The sequence below is a fragment of the Bicyclus anynana genome, chromosome 20 (genome assembly GCF_947172395.1).
Source record: "Bicyclus anynana chromosome 20, ilBicAnyn1.1, whole genome shotgun sequence".
Classification (NCBI taxonomy): Eukaryota; Metazoa; Arthropoda; class Insecta; order Lepidoptera; family Nymphalidae; genus Bicyclus; species Bicyclus anynana.
This window is the reverse complement of record NC_069102.1, coordinates 11533290-11551249: the sequence shown is the minus strand read 5'-3', so window position 1 is coordinate 11551249 and position 17960 is coordinate 11533290. Positions and strand designations below refer to the sequence as shown.

The window sequence follows — 17960 nt, the reverse complement described above, 5'->3', positions numbered from 1 at the left end:
CTCTCTAAACACTACTCTTTACGAAAAGTCGCGCCATCTAGCGTCGGTACAAGCCAACACGAGATCGAGCGACGTCATATCCGTCCCAGACTATTATTTCCTACAATATATATACGATATATAGTCGTGGGTCGCATGTGAGGCCAAAAGTGAACGCAGTATCCGTACCTCATGTCGACGTAGGCGTCTATGAGTCGCTGCTGCGCCGCGTCTGAAAGCGCCGGCTGCACGTGCTCCTTGGCGAACGCTATGTAATCGCGCATCAAGCTCATACTCTGGAATGTGTTTACATTTATTCTTACACTAAGACCATTTATTGTATAGGACCTGCCTCGCTAGACGTTCTTTAGTAGGGTAGGGGTAGGGGTAGGGTAGGGTAGGGTAGGGGTAGGGGTAGGATAGGGGTAGGGGTAGGGTAGGGGTAGGGGTAGGGGTAGGGGTAGGGTAGGGGTAGGGGTAGGAGTATGGTAGGGATATGGAAGAAGTGCACATAAGTCAAAGCGAAGCTTGACCGAGTCTGCTAATATATTATTCTAATAATAATTATATTAGCTTGCGGTTTACAGTAGTACACCGTTTTAAAAAAAATGCTTTCCAACAAATCGTATATCATATTATTGTGTATATGATTTAAATTAGTATATCAATTATTTTAATATATTTACATATTACAATTTATTTACACCCTAACCCTACCGTACCCGTACCCTACACTTACCCAACTCCTACTCTACACCTACCCTTACTCCTACTCAACCACTACCCTACCCCTACCCTACCATACTCCCACACTACCATACCCTACTCAACCCTACCCTTACCCTACCATACTCCCACCCTACCATACCCTACTCAACCCTACCCCCTACTCTACCCATACCCTATCTTATGTCCTTCTCCTGGTTCTAAGCTACCTCTCCACTAATTTTCATCCAAATCGGTCCAGCCGTTCATAAGTTATAAGTGTTGTAACAAACCCGAATTTATTTTAATTTTTATATAGATTATGTCCAAATCGAAAATATCGGTCCCTCTTTCATCCAATCGCAACGAAAGAGAGAGCGATATTTTCGATGCGCCGCTATTTGTCGGCGCTATCTTTTTCTCTTCAGATATCTCGTCGCACCTTAGGCCTGCTGTGGCCACACTCACCACAATATCCTCATCGTCCTGCGAGTTGGTGGGGTCTTGATAGTACAGTGACACGAGGTGAGACGCGAGCCGCCGGTCGAACACCTCGTCTTGCGGGTCCAGCACCAGGAATATCAGGTCGAACCTGACACAAAACACTCCTTTACCCACTAGAGTAGAAAGTTTACACTAGCGTAGAAAGTTTACAGCTTTGGTCTTGACATACTCAGTGGTAGAAGTGCCACTAATAAGGACTAATAAATTGTCGTTTTTATTCAGGTATAAGCATCGATCTAATATTAAAAAGTGGATGTATAATCAGCGACCAAAAAACATCCCCACTCAATGAGTGCCAAATACGCAAAAAAGCATTTACGATTGTAGAAAGAGACTAAACGTGCCACATGGCTACAGGACCAGGTTATGCAACCATTTTCCGAAGATCAAATCTATACCCTTCCCAAGTCTGTGTTTCCTGAATCTTATAACTTAGGTATCTTCAAAACAAGAGTGAATAGGCACCATCTAGGCAAGCGTGTCCCATCTTAGACTGTATCTACACTTCCCATCCAGGTCAGATCATGGTCAAACGCTAGCTAAACGTTAAAAAAAAAAAAATACCTGGACATGAGCGTGTGTGGCAGCTGCACGTTCTCTACTATGGTCTTGTTTTTGTTCCACTGCGACTCGGCCGGGTTGGCGGCTGCCAAGATGGACGTTCGCGCGTTCAACTGGCAAATGATGCCCGCTTTGGCTATCGACAGCGTCTGTTGCTCCATTACCTATAAACAAAAATACCAATGTTATTTAAAAGCCTCAATAACTGGTGGCAAGGAGGTCGGAGGACTCATCACCGAAAGGTGGTAGTTTTGTCCCCGCCTATTGTCGTAGTCATCCCTAAAACAGTCTTTTCCAACTACTTGGAGGTGAACAGGGATATAGGCCATATTTAAAAGCAGGGCCGGCCCGCCTATACGGAGAACGGAGCAGGCGAACGACTAAATGGTAAAGAACATTGGTCACTCCAGAGTATGGTCGAGAAATTCACGTTCCATACTTACTTTGCACTTACAATTTTTTTTTTTATATCAGCCAATGGACTGATCCACTGCAGGACATAGGCCTTTTGTAGGGACTTCCAAACACCACGATACTGAGCCATCTGCATCCAGCGAATCCCTGCGACTCGCTTGATGTCGTCAGTCCACCTGGTGGGGACTTACTAGTGCGGGGTCGCCATTCCAGCACTTTGGGACCCCAACGTCCATCGGCTTTTCGAACTATGTGCCCCGCCCATTGCCACTTCAGCTTCGCAACTCGTTGAGCTATGTCTGTGACTTTGGTTCTTCTGCGGAACTCCTCATTTCTGATTCGATCACGCAGAGATACTCCTAACATAGCTCGTTCCATCGCCCGCTGTGTGACTCTGAGCCTTCTTATCAGGCCCATAGTTAGCGACCAAGTCTCTTACAATTGGTATAAGTATATAGTATTAGAACTAGGAGCGAACAGGAGAAGCGCCAAAATAGGATCTCGCTCCATTCTAAATTTTACTTCGGGCCGGCGCTGTTTAAAAGGTACGGCAAATATTCTTTTTTTTTTAAATAACAAATCTTTGTATGCCTTTTTGAAATAAAACTTCTTTACACACGCTTGAATTGTGGGGCAAGTTGTGTGAATGTGGTAAGAAAAGTGTAATCGAAGTGACATGCAGTGGAGTTTTAAAAGCGCCATCTGTCGTAATACTGCTAAACTAAGATACAACATTCCTTTTTTTTTATTCTTTACAAGTTAGCCCTTGACTACAATCTCACCTGATAGTAAGTGATGATGCAGTCTAAGATGGAAGCGGGCTAACTTGTTAGGAGGATGAAAATCCACACCCCTTTCGGTTTCTACGCGGCATCGTACCGGAACGCTAAATCGCTTGGCGGTACGTCTTAGCCGGTAGGGTGGTAACTAGCCACGGCCGAAGCCTCCCACTAGCCAGACCTGGACAAATTAAGAAAATCTCAATCTGCCCAGCCGGGGATCGAACCCGGGACCTCCGTCTTGTAAATCCACCGCGCATGCCACTGCGCCACGGAGGCCCTCAAATTCCGAATCCGATTAGTTTTTTAACGGCATAATTGTGAACTAACTAGTATGAGCCTGTAAAGCAAGTCCGACACGAGAGATGGCGTTAGTAACCGCTACTAATTTTTAAGTTTCTCTTGCATGCACTATTTTATTTTTGAAAAATGTTTCACTACAGTTGTGTGGTCTAAAGCACACACAAGTTTTTTTTGTGACTAAGTTACTTTACGCTAGTTACAGCATGGCAAGCAGACGACATGTATGGAAATATAATTACTACTTTCTTTTCTAAGATTTTGACACAATGAAATTATTGTTATATGAAACAGAGTCGATAAGCATAAAAATGTTGTGAATTTATGTGCTAACCTCGTGCAGTACGCTGCGTGTGGAATCATTCATCTTGTCAAACTCATCTATGCAGCAGATGCCGTTGTCAGCTAACACCAGAGCTCCCCTGTACAAACATACATAGGATCTATGTTATAAAATCTACGCCATTAGCAATCCTCAGATCCTGGTAATCCCTGGTTAAACCTGGTTTTAAAAAATAAATATCATGTGTCTCAACCGGTGAAGAAAAAATATTGCAAGGAAACCTGAGAATTTTCGTAATAGTCTGTGTGTGAAGTCTGTCAATCATAATTGGGCCAGCGTGGTGGATAATTAGTCTAACCCTTTTCATTCTGAGAGGAGACTCCTCACAACACACAACAACGCACAACAGTGAGTTTATGGGTTGTTAACTCAGACCAATTATTGTATAGGACCTGTCTCGCTAGGCGTTACTTTTCTGTCAAAGTATATGATCAACGATCTAATGCGATTATAAAAACTGTATCTAAAGAATCGATGTTAAATAGTTGTAATCGTGTTCGTCGGTTAAAGAGCTACGTAAAAATACCTTTTTATGTAATTGAATTGTGTAAAAAACGGGCAAAAACTTCTAGTTTAGCATAAGATATATACCAAATCTAAGCTCGTTATCCTCAGAAAATGACAGACAATTTTGTTCGTGACTATGAGTGTGATACAGGTCCTTCTATTTGGTCTGAGATTGTTAATGAAGACCCTGGTTGTATTCGTTTCTATATCTCACTCACGTCTGCAACACCAGTTGCCTGGTGTCAGGGTCCTTGGTGACGTAGGCGGTGAGGCCGACCGCGGACGAGCCGCGGCCCGACGTGTACTGCGCGCGCGGCACCAGCGCGTGCACCCAGCGCAGCAGCTGCGACTTGCTGGTACCGGGATCCCCGCAGAGAAGAATGTTTATTTCAGATCTGCAACAAAATTTACTTTAATCTCCAACAAATGTTCTATATAATTCTGCCAGCCAGCCTGAGGAACGTCGCGTCGAGAAATAAAATAAAAAAAATGCTTGCTTATTAATGACTAGCGGACGCCCACGACTTCGTCCGCGTGGAATTTAGTTTTTTACAAATCCCTCGGGAACCGACCTCGGGGACTACTTTTTATGCCGGGATTTTCCCGGGATAAAAAGTAGTCTATGTGTTAATCCAGGCTATAATATATCTTTATACCAAATTTTAGCTAAATCGCTTCAGTAGTAGCGGCGTTATAGAGTAACAAACATCCAAACATACATATATTAGTAGGATAGGAAGTAGGATAGAATTGATGTTTGTTTGAACAACTATGTGGCTATAGAAAAAAGAATAGATTTTCTATTTGTTTGAATAACTATTTAGCAATAGAAAAAAGGATATTATTTCTATGTATTGCAGACTAAAAATGTCGACAAGTTAAAGCAAGTGTATGATGAAAAATCACTCCTCAATTGACAAAGAAATAGGTAAACATGCGTCAAAGAACATTGTTGATGAATATGTACATTTGGCTGGTTAAAAATTACCTAAAATGCGTCCGTCCAGCGGCGTTAAAGTTCTTCTTAGTGCCGCCCAGCAGTTGCAGCAGAGCACCCTTCTTAATGTCGAGGTTCTCGTAGATCGAGGGCGCAATGGCGCGCGCGAGCCGCTCGTAGCAGTCCGGCTGCGATGATAGTGCCCTGAACAGCTCTATACGTTCTGGAGGGAATTGGTGCTCTTTGCTGAAAATTCAAATTTACTTATAGCTAGAATGTGTAATTTACAGATATTAAATTACATAAAAAAGTCGTGATAACCTAGTGGATATGACCTCTGCCTCCGCATTCAACATTTCAGTTGTGTATATTTTAAGAAATTAAATATCACGTGTATGACACGGTGAAGAAAAAACATCATGAGGAAACTTGCATACCAGAGAATTTTCTTAATTCTCTGCGTGTGTCAAGTCTGCCAATTCGCATTGGGCCAGCGTGGTGGACTATTGGCCTAACCCCTCTGATTCTGAGAGGAAACTCAAGCTCAGTGAGCCGAATATGGGTTGATAATGATGAAATTACATAATATCTTTAAAAAAAACATTGAAACATAAATAATGTGCGTTTATTTATAGACGCGCAAAGAGCAATTGTAATTTCTAAATAATCTATTCTGTGATTACACTAACATTTATTTATATGCACAAATAATCACATTAAATTCCCATGAACTTCAAAGTTTTCAGGTAGCAAATGATCAAACGTGTGAGTGTGGGATTGAGTTGAACACTCATGGCACAAGCGGCAGTCTCCTCCACTATGCCTAACCTTATTTTGTTCTTAGCCTCCTTTTTAAACGCTAAGGCGACTAGTTTTCCATGTGCTCTGCTCGGCAGTTGGCACAAGTTGCTGGCGTTTGCAGGGGCAGGCGTTGTGCTCCTGACCATAATGTACATAAATTGACGGTGGCAGTGGTGTGATGAGTGACGGAACATTTGGCATCTATGACATAGGGTGGGACCTTTCGACGCTCAACACGCCTCAATCCGTACACTCAGCATGCACATAATTTCCTGGACCTCTTAGATTTTGGGATTTAGGTCTTGGGATCACGGCAGTCTCTCTTTTCTAGCCCGGACTGGTCTTATATATCCCGGGTCATACATTTGTCGCTTTCAGTCAGTCTCAGCTGCAAAACTGGTGAATGTTTACACTCTATATAGAACTCAAGAAATTAAATATCACGTGTCTCAATCAGTGAAGGAAAACATCGTGAGAACCTGCATACCAGAGAATTATCTTAATTCTCTGCGTGTGTGAAGTCTGCCAATCCGCATTGGGCCAGCGTGGTGGACTATTGGCCTTATCCCTCTCATTCTGAGAGGAGACACGAGCTCAGCAGTGAGCCGAATATGGGTTGATGACGATACAACTCACCCCTCCTCAGTCTCCAGTAAACGGTCACTATGCGTTTTCTTGTAGTGCAGCGCGTCGAGGTGCGTGCGATGCAGCGCCTTGAGCGTGGCGCGACGCGGGTTGACGGCGGCTGGTGCGGCGCGGAACACGCCGGTGATGGCGACGCGTTCGCCCGCGCCCACACGCTCTACTAGCGCTCCATGTGCCATCACGCTCACCGTAGCCGGCGTCCGTCCAGCTGGCATATCATCTGAACACAGGATAATACAACCTTTACAGGTAAATATTTAAGATCTATATTTTATCCTATATTTTTTTTGTTGCACGGTAATAGAGGGCGCTAGAACGTTGATTGCACCCGGGCGCGACGTGAGCTAGAGACGCATCTGAGATAACGTACGCACACTCTCATGTACACACGCACCCTCTCGCACTTTCACACACACACACACACACACACACATACGCATACGCTACCTTTAAATTATTAAAATAAACTGGTATAAATTACAAATGTACATATATTAAGTTTTAATTGTATTTGTAACTCAAATTATATATAAATTGGAAAAATTATAAGTTATGTATAAATTTGATTATATAAGCTACCTTATAAACTAAATCGCAATTTAATACTAAGTTTTTAATTGTACTTGTACTGCAGCTAAAATATTGTAATCTTCGTTCGTGAAGAGATTGATTGAGAGGTAGTAACACAAAATCTTTTATAGATTTTAGCACAACTGCCGTTTCAACCTATCTATATATATAAAAATTAATTGCTGTTCGTTAGTCTCGCTAAAACTCGAGAACGGCTTAACGGATTTATCTTATCCTGGTCTTGAAATGTTCGTGGAGGTATAGGGAAGGTTTAAATGGTGAGAAAAAATCAAATAATTTCCGGGAAAACCCTAAAAACTGCCCTTTTCTATTTCCCATACAAATGTTTAAGATTAAGAATCAAGCGGTAGGGGTAGGGTAGGTGTAGGGTAGGGGTAGAGGTATAGAAGGGTAGAGTAGGGATAGAGAATAAGTGCACTTAATGTCAAAACGAAGCTTGACCGGGTCCGCTAGTCTATAATATAAAAATGAATCGCAAAATGCCCAACGCATTTTTAAAGCGCATAACTTAACAACGCCTGGACCAATTTGGCCAATTCTTTTTTTAAAATGTTCGTTGAAGTTCTAGGATGGTTTTTGCGGCAAGAAAAATTCGAATAATTGCCGGAAAAACCATAAAAATAGCCCATTTCTTTTTCCCATAGAAATGTTTTCTAATTAAAACGTAGTCAATTTGAGTTTTATTGTTATTGTATAAAGTTCATATTAATAATAATTAAAAAACGGGGTAAGGGTAGGGTAGGGGTGGGTTATAGTAGGGTAGGGTAGGGGGTAGGGTAGGGGGTAGGGTCAATAAATAATTCAGAGACAACGCACCGGGCGCCTCCTGCAGCTTGACGAGCTGCTTGTCGCTGAAGTGCGAGCGGTTGTGCACGAGCTGGAAGCTGTGCGCGGTGGCGCAGTGCGCGCAGTGCGCCGGCTCGGGCACGCGGCCGCGCTGCAGCTCGCCGGCCGCCGCCGCGCCGCACACCGCGCAGCGGAAGTACGCCTCGCGCATCTCCGGCACGATGCCCGACGTGCGGATCACCATGCCCGAGATCGTCACCAGCTGGTCGATGTCTGCACAGACAACGAATCAATCAATCAGTTTATTTATTTGCAGATACATGCATTATTTATACAGGTGGTCCGTAGATGTCTCAGACTAAATACATAAGGACTAGTATCGCACCCAAATTCACGAACAAAATTTTCTGCCATTTTCTAAGGAAAATGAGCTTAGATTTCATACATATCTTATACTAAACTAGCAGTTTTTGTTCGTTTTTTACACCATTTAACTACACAAAAAGGTATTTTTACGGAGGTTTTTAACCGATGGACACGATTGTAAACTATGAAACATCGATTCTATAGAGACAGTGTTTATAATCACATAAGATCGTTGATCACATACTTTGACAGAATAATAATGTCTTGCGAGGCAGGTCTTTATCTAATTAGTCTGAGGTAGATGTAGATGGTAAATGTATCTTGCCAATTTGGCATGCAAATTATTTATTAAGTATTTAATGATTCAAATGACAATTTCACTATTTAAATTTACATCTTTACAATAATTTTATAAATAAACATTTTATAATTATATTACTAAAAATAGTTAGTGTGTACATTTTAAATATGTAATATTCAATTATAATAGGAAAAGATTAAACATGTGACAAAAAAAAACAATATTGTATATGTACCTGTCCTATATAAAAGAAAAAATTAAAATTTGTATGAAAATAACAATAATATCAATTTAAATGCCTGATGAGTTATTTATATAAATTATTTTTAAAGCAATTTATATTCTTTTCTTTCTTAATTTCTTTTGGTGACTTATTATAAATTCTTACTGCTGCAATGAATAAACCAATAACTAATGCATATATTAAATATCGAGCAAACAAATTGTTCTAAAAATTCTAGCAAAGCATTTCTAAAATATATACTGAACGTAGCAACGGATTCTATCACGTTTAATAAAAATTTTTTTACAATGTTTGTCATTCCCAATTTCCCATGCGAATGAGAAGCGGGTAAAGTTCTGCTAGTTGAATGTAAAGAAGTATACCTTCCGGGTTGAGATCTCTCATATGTCGCTGTGGAGCGTTGTAGGGCCGCACTTGTATTTGATGTTCCAACACAGCCGCTGGATACTTGTCGAAGAATAACTCGTTCACTGCAGCGTCAAATGCTGGAATTACCTGAAAGAAATCAAATGTAAGCATTAATTTTTGATGTTGCTTTAGTTGGCAAAATCTGATCAGAGTTGATTAATTATGATATTAAAATTGAAGATTGTGAAGCCTGTGATGACGTATGGAGCGGAAACGTGGATACTGACGATTGGCCTTCCCCACAAATTTAAAGTTGCTCAGTGAGCTGTGTTAGGAGTCTCTCTGAAGGATAAAATCCGGAACAAGGAAATCCGTAGAATAAAAATACTTACCTCTTGAGGATAGCATACAAGTTGTCTGTGTAATTTGGAATCAAATATTTTCACATGTTCACAATCCAAATCCAAAAATGGCTCTTCCAATGTGTGAATCTAAAAACGAAATAATGATTATAAAAATAAATTGTATCTATGTGCACTCTACAACAAAGAAATTAGAAATAAATGTAAAAAAAACGCATGTCATTTCATACCTAATTTCTTTTAAGTCATGTATTTTTTTGTTTAAAATGTTATTTTCAAAATATATATTCTAACTATATCTAATTGTTCAAAGCTTATTATTATTAATTATTATAAGGTGTGAAATGACTAACGATTTATACATTCAGTTTCAATTTGTTTGTTGGTAAACATTGCACATCAAGTATGGCTATGACACCAAGTGATTTAGTAGTATTCATAGACGTTGTAGGGGCACCCCCGGAGGATCATTCAGTGTTAAATTCTCAAACAAATAGAGGTTAAATTCGATACTCAGCGCCTGAATAATCTCTACAATGTTTATGAATTTCACTGTTAGTTTTCCAGTATGATGTTGTGTAAAAACTGAAAGAGGTGTGGATTTTCCTCCTCATAACTAGTTAGCCCGCTTCCATTTAACATTGCATCATCACTTACCATCAGGTGAGATTGTAGTCAAGGGCTAACTTGTATAGCTTGTATATGTAAGAATAAAAAAATAGCTCTAGTATAGCCCCTTAGCTGTATGTATGATTTGCATGGTCGAATCAGAAATGAGGATATCTGCAGACAAACCAAAGTCACTGACATAGCTCAGCGCATTGCAAAGGTGAAGTGTTAATGGACAGTGGAGGTGCTGGAATGGTGACCCCTGAAAGCAGTGTCGGTCGACCCCCTACTAGATGGACTGAGGACATCAAGCAGGTTGCAGGGAGCCGCTGCATGCTGGCTGTTTGAGACAGTTATGTTTGGAAGTCCATGCAAGAGGCCTATGTCCAGCAGTGGATGTTCATCGGCTGATAATGATGATGATGATGATTAATTGTGGAGCTAATAAAGCTCCATCTATTATCTAAGCCAGTAGCAAGTAAATAATCATACCTCTTCTAATTTAATCTCATACAATGGTTCCGTGGTCTCGGCAGTAGGTTCAATGAACCTCTGAATGAATTTCATGAACTTCTCTCGACACTCTGCTATCGCTACATCAGTTCCCCACACAACTAGTTGAGGCTCGCTTGATGGTTCTGCTGTGTCAGCAGTTGTTGCTGCCTAGAAATATAATTAATTGACAATATTATTTATAACTTTTTTTATATTAGTTGTTTAAAAATTCTAGATGTACCTACAGATCTATAGAATTAAAGAGTGCTGGTTTGAGAGACCTCACAAAACAGGTCTTTCTAGTTAAGTATACCCAAGGAGTTTGAGTCATTATATTTTATGCATCTTGACTGTAATAAGTACTGTTATATGCCAAGAAGTATATCACACTAATATTATAAAAGCCAAAGTTTGTGTGTTAGTGTGTAAATATATTTGTTACCTCTTTACTGATTTGACTTGGCTGGATATTGGAATGGAGATAGATTTTAACCAGATCAACACATACTTTCTGATTATAGATTTAGCTAGATAGCTAGTTATTTATAAACGAACTGCTCATCATTATTAACCCATATCCGGCTCAGTGCCGAGCTTGAGTCTCCTCTCAGAGTGAGAGGGGCTAGGCCAATAGTCCACCACGCTGGCCCAATGCGGATTGGCAGACTTCATACACACATAGAATTTAGAAAATTTTCTGGTATGCAGGATTCCTCACAATGTTTTTCCTTTTTCTTTCCTTGTTCCTTCCACTTTTATCTATGTTATCTATGGTTATACTCACCCCCCTGCCAGGTGTAGGTGCAGGCACATTGGGGCCACTCTGGTGTCCTCTCAGATCAGCCCTTTGTCTCGCTGGGGTCATAGCTCCCCTCAACAGTGACCGAGGAGTGCTCAGTGAGCTGGGTGTGCCATAATTCAGCGGAGAGCTCATGTCTATGTCAGTACCTAAAAACGAATAATATTTGGCAATCAACACATATGAATAAAATTGAAATGTCTGTCTTTTTAAAATCCTACTAATATTATAAACGCGAAAGTTTGTATGGATGTTTAGGTGTATGTTTGGATATTTGAATGTTTGTTACTGAAGCGATTTGGCTGAATTTTTGGAATGGAAATAGATTTTACTCTGGTTTGACACATAGGCTACTTTTTATCCCGAAAAAATCCATGGTTTCCCGAGATTTGCGAAAACTGATGATTTTGATGATATGAATGTTTGTTACTCTTTCTAGCCTCAACTAGTCGCGTCGTCGCGAAGTCGCGGGCGTCCGCTAGTTTAAAAATAACTGTTTTCTCAAGTAATTTACACTTATTGTTTTAAAATTTTTGTATGTATGTTTGTCTGATCTAATCTCTGGAATTGATGAATCGTTAATGAGACTTTCACTGCAAGATAGAGGAGGTTGTTGAGCAACATACAGACTACTTTTTATCCATAATAGTGTCTAATAAAATAATTTGAATATCAATTATTCTTTACAAACCTTTTTCCTTCATTTTACAATAGATAAAAAATAATTGATATTACACTTCTACCTAACCAGTGTATGAAAAAAAGACTTATTAAACTGCTGATTAAAAATAAATGTTTGCTTGCTTACATCAACAAATAATGAAGGAATTGCAACATTCATATTTCTCTTATGTCAGCAAAATAAAATTATTATGAATAATTACAACAGGGTTTTAGTTCATTGACCTGACCTGTTTACAAATAATATTATGTTTTCTTTTCCGTTTATCTGTGCATGTACATTGATATAGCATACAAAACTTCCTGTGTGTCTAAGATGACCACCTTGAGTTGAGAGAAAGACAAATGTCAACCAATACCATAATCAGAAATATTGCTCTCTTTTGTTGCTTGGAGAGTTTATATTTCATCTTCACTGCCACTGCTTGTTTGGTTATTGGTTGACAATATATTATGTCTTATTATTTACCCTAAATATGTATATCCAGCTGTGATTCTTACACATATCTTGGTTTTTGGAAGGATAATATATAGATACAAAATTAAACATTGCATCTTGAGTTATTAACTTTGTAATTTTATCGAAAAGTAGTACTACACACAAATTTAAACATTGCAACTTGAGTTATTAACTTTATAATTTACTAATATGCCTAATTTTCATACTTATTGAGTGAATAAAATCAAAGTCTGCTGTCAGCTACTATCTAAATAAAAACCTAGAAGTAGCACTATGTGCCTTGCCCATTGCTACTTCAGCTTCGCAACTTATTGAGCAATGTCGGTGACTTTGGTTTTTCTGTGGATCTCCTTATTTCTGATTCGATCATGCAGAGATACTCCGAGCATAGCTTGAGCTTGTTCCTTCATTGTGTGAATTCTTATGGGGCTCATATTTAGCAACCAAGTCTTGGAACCATAGGTTGTCACTGGCAATACGCACTGTTCCAACTTTTTGTCTTCAAGCACTGAGGAATTTCAGACAAAAAGTATCATGAAGTTTCCTGAATGCTCCCCAGTCGAGCTGCATTTTTTGGTTCACCTGTTTCTTAAAATTGACCTATTTAATTGCACATATACAGTCTAGTATTTGTTTTACTACTTACCTACGTTACCTATGTTAATCTGTAAACTTTAGAAGCCTTACCAAGTGGACTGGAGGGAAGTGCTCTCGCTGGCGAGGTGCCCGGAGCTTCCCGGTGTGGAGTGCGAGGGGTTTGGTGAGGAGTGCCTGGAGTGCCATCTACAAACAATGATACATACAATTGCAAACCTCAGTAGTTCTACAGTAAAAGGTCTGACTCAACAGAATCCTCGCCTGCTGGATTTTTATCATACTTACTCAGTTGTTTGAATTAATAAGGGGAATGTAAAATATTGGTCATGTTTAAAAAGTATGGCAAATATTCTTTATTTTTTAGAAAGATATCCTATTAATACTATAAACGTGAAAGTTTGAATGGATGTGTTTGCTTGGATGTGTGTTACTCTTTAACACCGTAACAACTGAACCAATTTGGCTGAAATTTAGAATGGAAATACATTTTACTCTGGATTAACATTCATTCCGGAAACAAGCTGAACATAATCTTTATAGCACAGCTACATAATATATAAATTTTATAGATAAATATACTTAAACAATAACCTCAAAGTAAGTATTTAGCCCTTATGGATACTAAGATGCTGTTTCAATCACATATATTTAAAAAGAGCCTTAGAGGAAATAGATCCCAGTAACTTCATATATCTCGAAAGATGTAAAGTGATATCAATTATAACATGCTATATGAATGATGAGATTTGTTTTTTCTGAAAATAGGAAGTCTCTGACATCAAAAGCTATGCATTACAGAAGTCACTTTCGCTTCGCTATCATTTGCTACACAAATGTATATCTAGGGATTTGGAAATCCATATGAACAACATACATACATTTATTCATAAAATAGGTTGTTTTCTAACCTTTGGAAGGAGTGCCGGTAGATCGTTGGGGAGTCTCCGGCACAACAAGCTGTTGCGAAGATCTTGTTCTTCGAGAAGGAGTGGCTGCATCAGATGAAGCTCGAGATGATGGTCGCTTTGAAGGAGTTGACATTTTGTATAATTTATTCTTTGTTTACTTATTTTATTTACATTTATCTCGAGCACCGCACGAACAAATCGGTTAAAAAAAACAATGTTTTTTTAGCAAAAGGCGCGAAATTTTTGTGTCTATTGTCTAATGTCAATGTCAAATTGTTATTTGTTAATCTTTAGTTTGGTTAGCATAGGATTCTACTCTTTTTATTTTTAATGTATTTATATTATTACATAGAAAAAATGAGTTGTTGGAAATTATATGTTTTTTTTAGGTTCTTCTATTGATTAAAACAATGTATCCGTCTTATGATGATACACAATGGGATACAACAATTTTTGTGCAATTTTTCTTTCGTAACTTACTGACAATTTATTTTCTATCTGTGTTGTTGATGAAATTCCATAGACAATAGGGTTTATTTTTAAATCAATTGATCGTTCATTCACCGCTGTTGTTTTCGTGGTGTTTTATGATAAATAACAAATAAATATACGATTATTGCGAAATAATAATCAAATAACCGCGATGGTCAGCAATATTTTTAACTAGTGCAATAATAATATACTTAAAACAAGAGACTCCAAATTTGGTCACGATATAGAAAGCTAACTTTGTGCAACCTACCTGCATCGTCGGGCATATTTTCGTAAATAATTATTGTGACTCGTCGAATATCTTTTTTATTGTAAATGGACTTATACGCAGCGGATACTTTGTGATGCGTAAAATAATCGCTTACTTGTGACTTTGCTTTTATTGAGCCGGATATTTTGGATTATTTTTGGTGAGTACCAGTAGGTTTATAATTAGTTATTATAATTTGTGATTCACCGTCTCATGCAAACCCATTATGTGGGGATCTCGGAGACAAACAGGAAGATACTGGAATATCTTACTATCGAGATATTTCGATGCTCGTTGTTTATTACGTCTCGTACTCGGCATAAAGTCATTAATTTGTGCATTCCCTTTCTTTTTGATGCAGTAAAAGTCTTTGTTCTCGTATCATTTTGATTTATTTGTACATTTCAAGGTAGCGGGTAGTTTACATGTTAATTTATTACAATGTCACTTTTTTTTATTGAACAAGTTCAATGCCTTCAGTGCATACTGTATAGGTATGTCTTTTTGTGACTCACAACTTTCTCATCCATTTTAAATTAACATTTTCATTTCATAACACAAATTATATACAACTGTTGTGTAGAGGAAGATTCCATGTGTTGGTATTTTTTGACACATTTATTTAGGTAGGGAAAATGTGACTTTATGTAGCATGTTATGTAGACATTAAACATATGACTTATATAGTTTTAATTTAGAAATTTGGTTATTAAATTATACTTAAATTGATTGACTTAAAACTTTATCAAAGATTTGATCAAAAATTATTTTACGTTTATTAATTATTATTAATATTACTTGAGTTATTAAAATATTGAATGAATGAATGAATGAAATGAAATATACTTTATTGTACACCAAAAATAATAATAACAGACAAGAAATTATTAACTTAAAAACTAATGTACAATTGGCGGCCTTATCGCTAATGAGCGATCTCTTTCAGACAACCAATCGAAAAAAGAGAAAATAAATAATATTCATAATATACAATATCAAACCTACGAAAAAGAACATAATCTGTACTCATTAATTCAATACATATTTATAAAGTTCAATAATCTACATACTTTAAGTAATTTTTCAGTATATTCTTTAATTTTAATATATAAATGCGAAAGATCACTCATCACAAAATCTCAAGGTAGTTTACAGTTTGTAGACATTCTCTAAGGACCAGATTAATTAGGTCTAAGGGCGGATGAAGTTGCTGGTGTATGATAGTTTTACATAAAGCCTATAATATAATATTTTTTTACATTCCATTGTTGATAAAGTGTGAAACTGATAGGTCAAACAAATTCAAAACGAGGGTGAGTATAAATCACTACTCATTTCACACCTAATAATAGTTATAATTAACTTATTCTTAAATTAATGAAAATAAATTTGATTATTAATCAAAGCCTAAAGCAATTAGATTATGGTTAATAGATTTTATATACATTTTATAAACAAAACATACATAACTAAAAAAAATAAGTTTTTTTTTGTAAGTTTTCTACCTTCATTTCTAATTTCTTTGTTGGTAAACAGTACTCATCAGGAAAGGCTGTACTATAATTTTTTTTATAGGAGATTTGAGTGCACAAGTGTATTAGCCAGAGCATTATATTTTATGCCCTCTAATTAGAATGTCTGTATAAATATAATGTACATTAGTATAAAATACATTATTATTTTTTTTTTTATTTGATTATGTATGAATGCCTTTGGTAGTCCAGACAGTGACAGATGTGACTTTATATTAGCTAAAAGTTTGTAAAGTTTGTTTCATGTAGGATGGTGCAGGTGACAGTTTGTTTCACTCTTGAAAGTTTGAAAGGTTGATAATAGTATATATTATGAACATCATACAGGCCACTGTTACCGTATCCATGTTATCTGAAAAACACTTTAAGTACTAGTCCTCTTTTACCAGCGGTAATGCAATAGGTAAATTATAGTAAGCAACTATCAAGTTTGAACTTTGGCTTTTATTTTGTCCAAGCCCTCAATCCAAAGAGGTATTTTTTTAAATCATAATATTATGTTATTATTATTCATTTATTTCAAGTAGGCTTAGTTTACAACAATTTTTCAAACAAAAAAAACAAGGTTGAATATTTGTAATGACTCTACCACTGGTTCAGAAAGCAGGTTCTGATAAGAGGAGCTGGCAAGAAACTCAACAGATGCTCTTTTAAAAAAATCATACAGTATTATAATTTACAATTGATAACATCATTACAGATTCTTATTTACTTCCTGTGTGAATGTGAATGATTGAGCACGAGTCTCATCTGATAATGATAGGGGTTAGGCCTTAGTCCACCACGCTGATCCAATGCGGATTGGCAGTCTTCACACACACACGGTATGCCAGTTTCCTCCTGATGTTTTTCCTTCACAGTTTGAAACATATGATATTTTATTTTCTTAAAATGCACATTACTGCCACTTGATAGTCACAACTCACAACTCTCACAACTATCACAATAGTGGCTAATAGGGCTATCACAACTCTCATTGCATTCTCTCTCTGTCAGTGTTTTGTGTAATGTCTGTGAGTGAACACACAATGTCAATTCAGTAACTTTAAAGGATACCATAATTGGCTTTTGTCATTATAGGATATCAGGCCCCTATGTGCTCAGTTAATCAACAAACAATTTAAAAATTAAGTTATAAATCGCTAGTCAATTGACATCTATTAATAATTATAAATATCTTGTTCTTAAATTCATGAAAATAAATTTGAATAATAAGATTATGACTCATTTAAAAAAAATGTACCTATACCTACCAACCTAACTGTTTCATTTTACATGATAACAATGAGTATGCTACTGGGAAAAATAGCAGGATAATTTAGGCAATAATATATGATTAAGTTAGACAATGCTCATATTCAAATACTCATTGGTAAATTAGCAGGTATCTGTTTTTAATATACTAGCTAATGCTCGCAGCATTGGGTGTTGATTTTATATTTTTCAGCGTTCTCTTATTTTTAGCATGTTTCAAAAAATCTTTTTTTTAGCACGCTTACTTCTAATTATGTATGTAAGAAAATCTTGGAATCGTAATTTTTTTTGATAAGGATATCAAATAAAAGGGTTTTCTGTCAGGAATACGAAAAAAATAGTCACTTGACTTAAATCCAGTATTGCGGACGTCCAAGATGGCGGACAGGCCATTTGAAACGCACTCCCAT

At 37.4% G+C, this 17960-nt stretch overlaps 2 protein-coding genes across 3 annotated transcripts in view; one reads left to right on the top strand and one right to left on the bottom strand.

Annotated features, from left to right (window-relative positions):
• The window catches only part of LOC112047183 (DNA replication licensing factor MCM4), an 18289-nt gene extending 4005 nt beyond the window's left edge, over positions 1-14284 (bottom strand). Inside the window, exons 1-14 of one of the 2 annotated variants that reach the window (XM_052887811.1) lie at positions 14023-14282; positions 13205-13300; positions 11362-11525; positions 10575-10745; positions 9504-9602; positions 9126-9258; positions 7883-8125; positions 6467-6695; positions 5081-5275; positions 4311-4487; positions 3577-3664; positions 1753-1913; positions 1153-1276; positions 169-275 (exon numbers count right to left, since the gene is read on the bottom strand). In XM_052887811.1, the coding sequence (XP_052743771.1) occupies positions 169-275; positions 1153-1276; positions 1753-1913; positions 3577-3664; positions 4311-4487; positions 5081-5275; positions 6467-6695; positions 7883-8125; positions 9126-9258; positions 9504-9602; positions 10575-10745; positions 11362-11525; positions 13205-13300; positions 14023-14155 (2120 nt within the window). In that variant the 5' untranslated portion in view covers positions 14156-14282. Of the gene's footprint in view, positions 1-168; positions 276-1152; positions 1277-1752; positions 1914-3576; positions 3665-4310; positions 4488-5080; positions 5276-6466; positions 6696-7882; positions 8126-9125; positions 9259-9503; positions 9603-10574; positions 10746-11361; positions 11526-13204; positions 13301-14022 lie in introns of both variants that reach the window. The other variant, XM_024084197.2, reaches the window with a different exon arrangement.
• A 274-nt stretch (positions 14285-14558) lies between these two features.
• LOC112047156 (protein wech) overlaps positions 14559-17960 on the top strand; it is a 29209-nt gene continuing 25807 nt past the window's right edge. The window contains exon 1 of the mRNA XM_024084165.2: positions 14559-14924. The gene's annotated coding sequence lies outside the window, so the exon portion shown is untranslated. The remainder of the gene's footprint in view (positions 14925-17960) is intronic.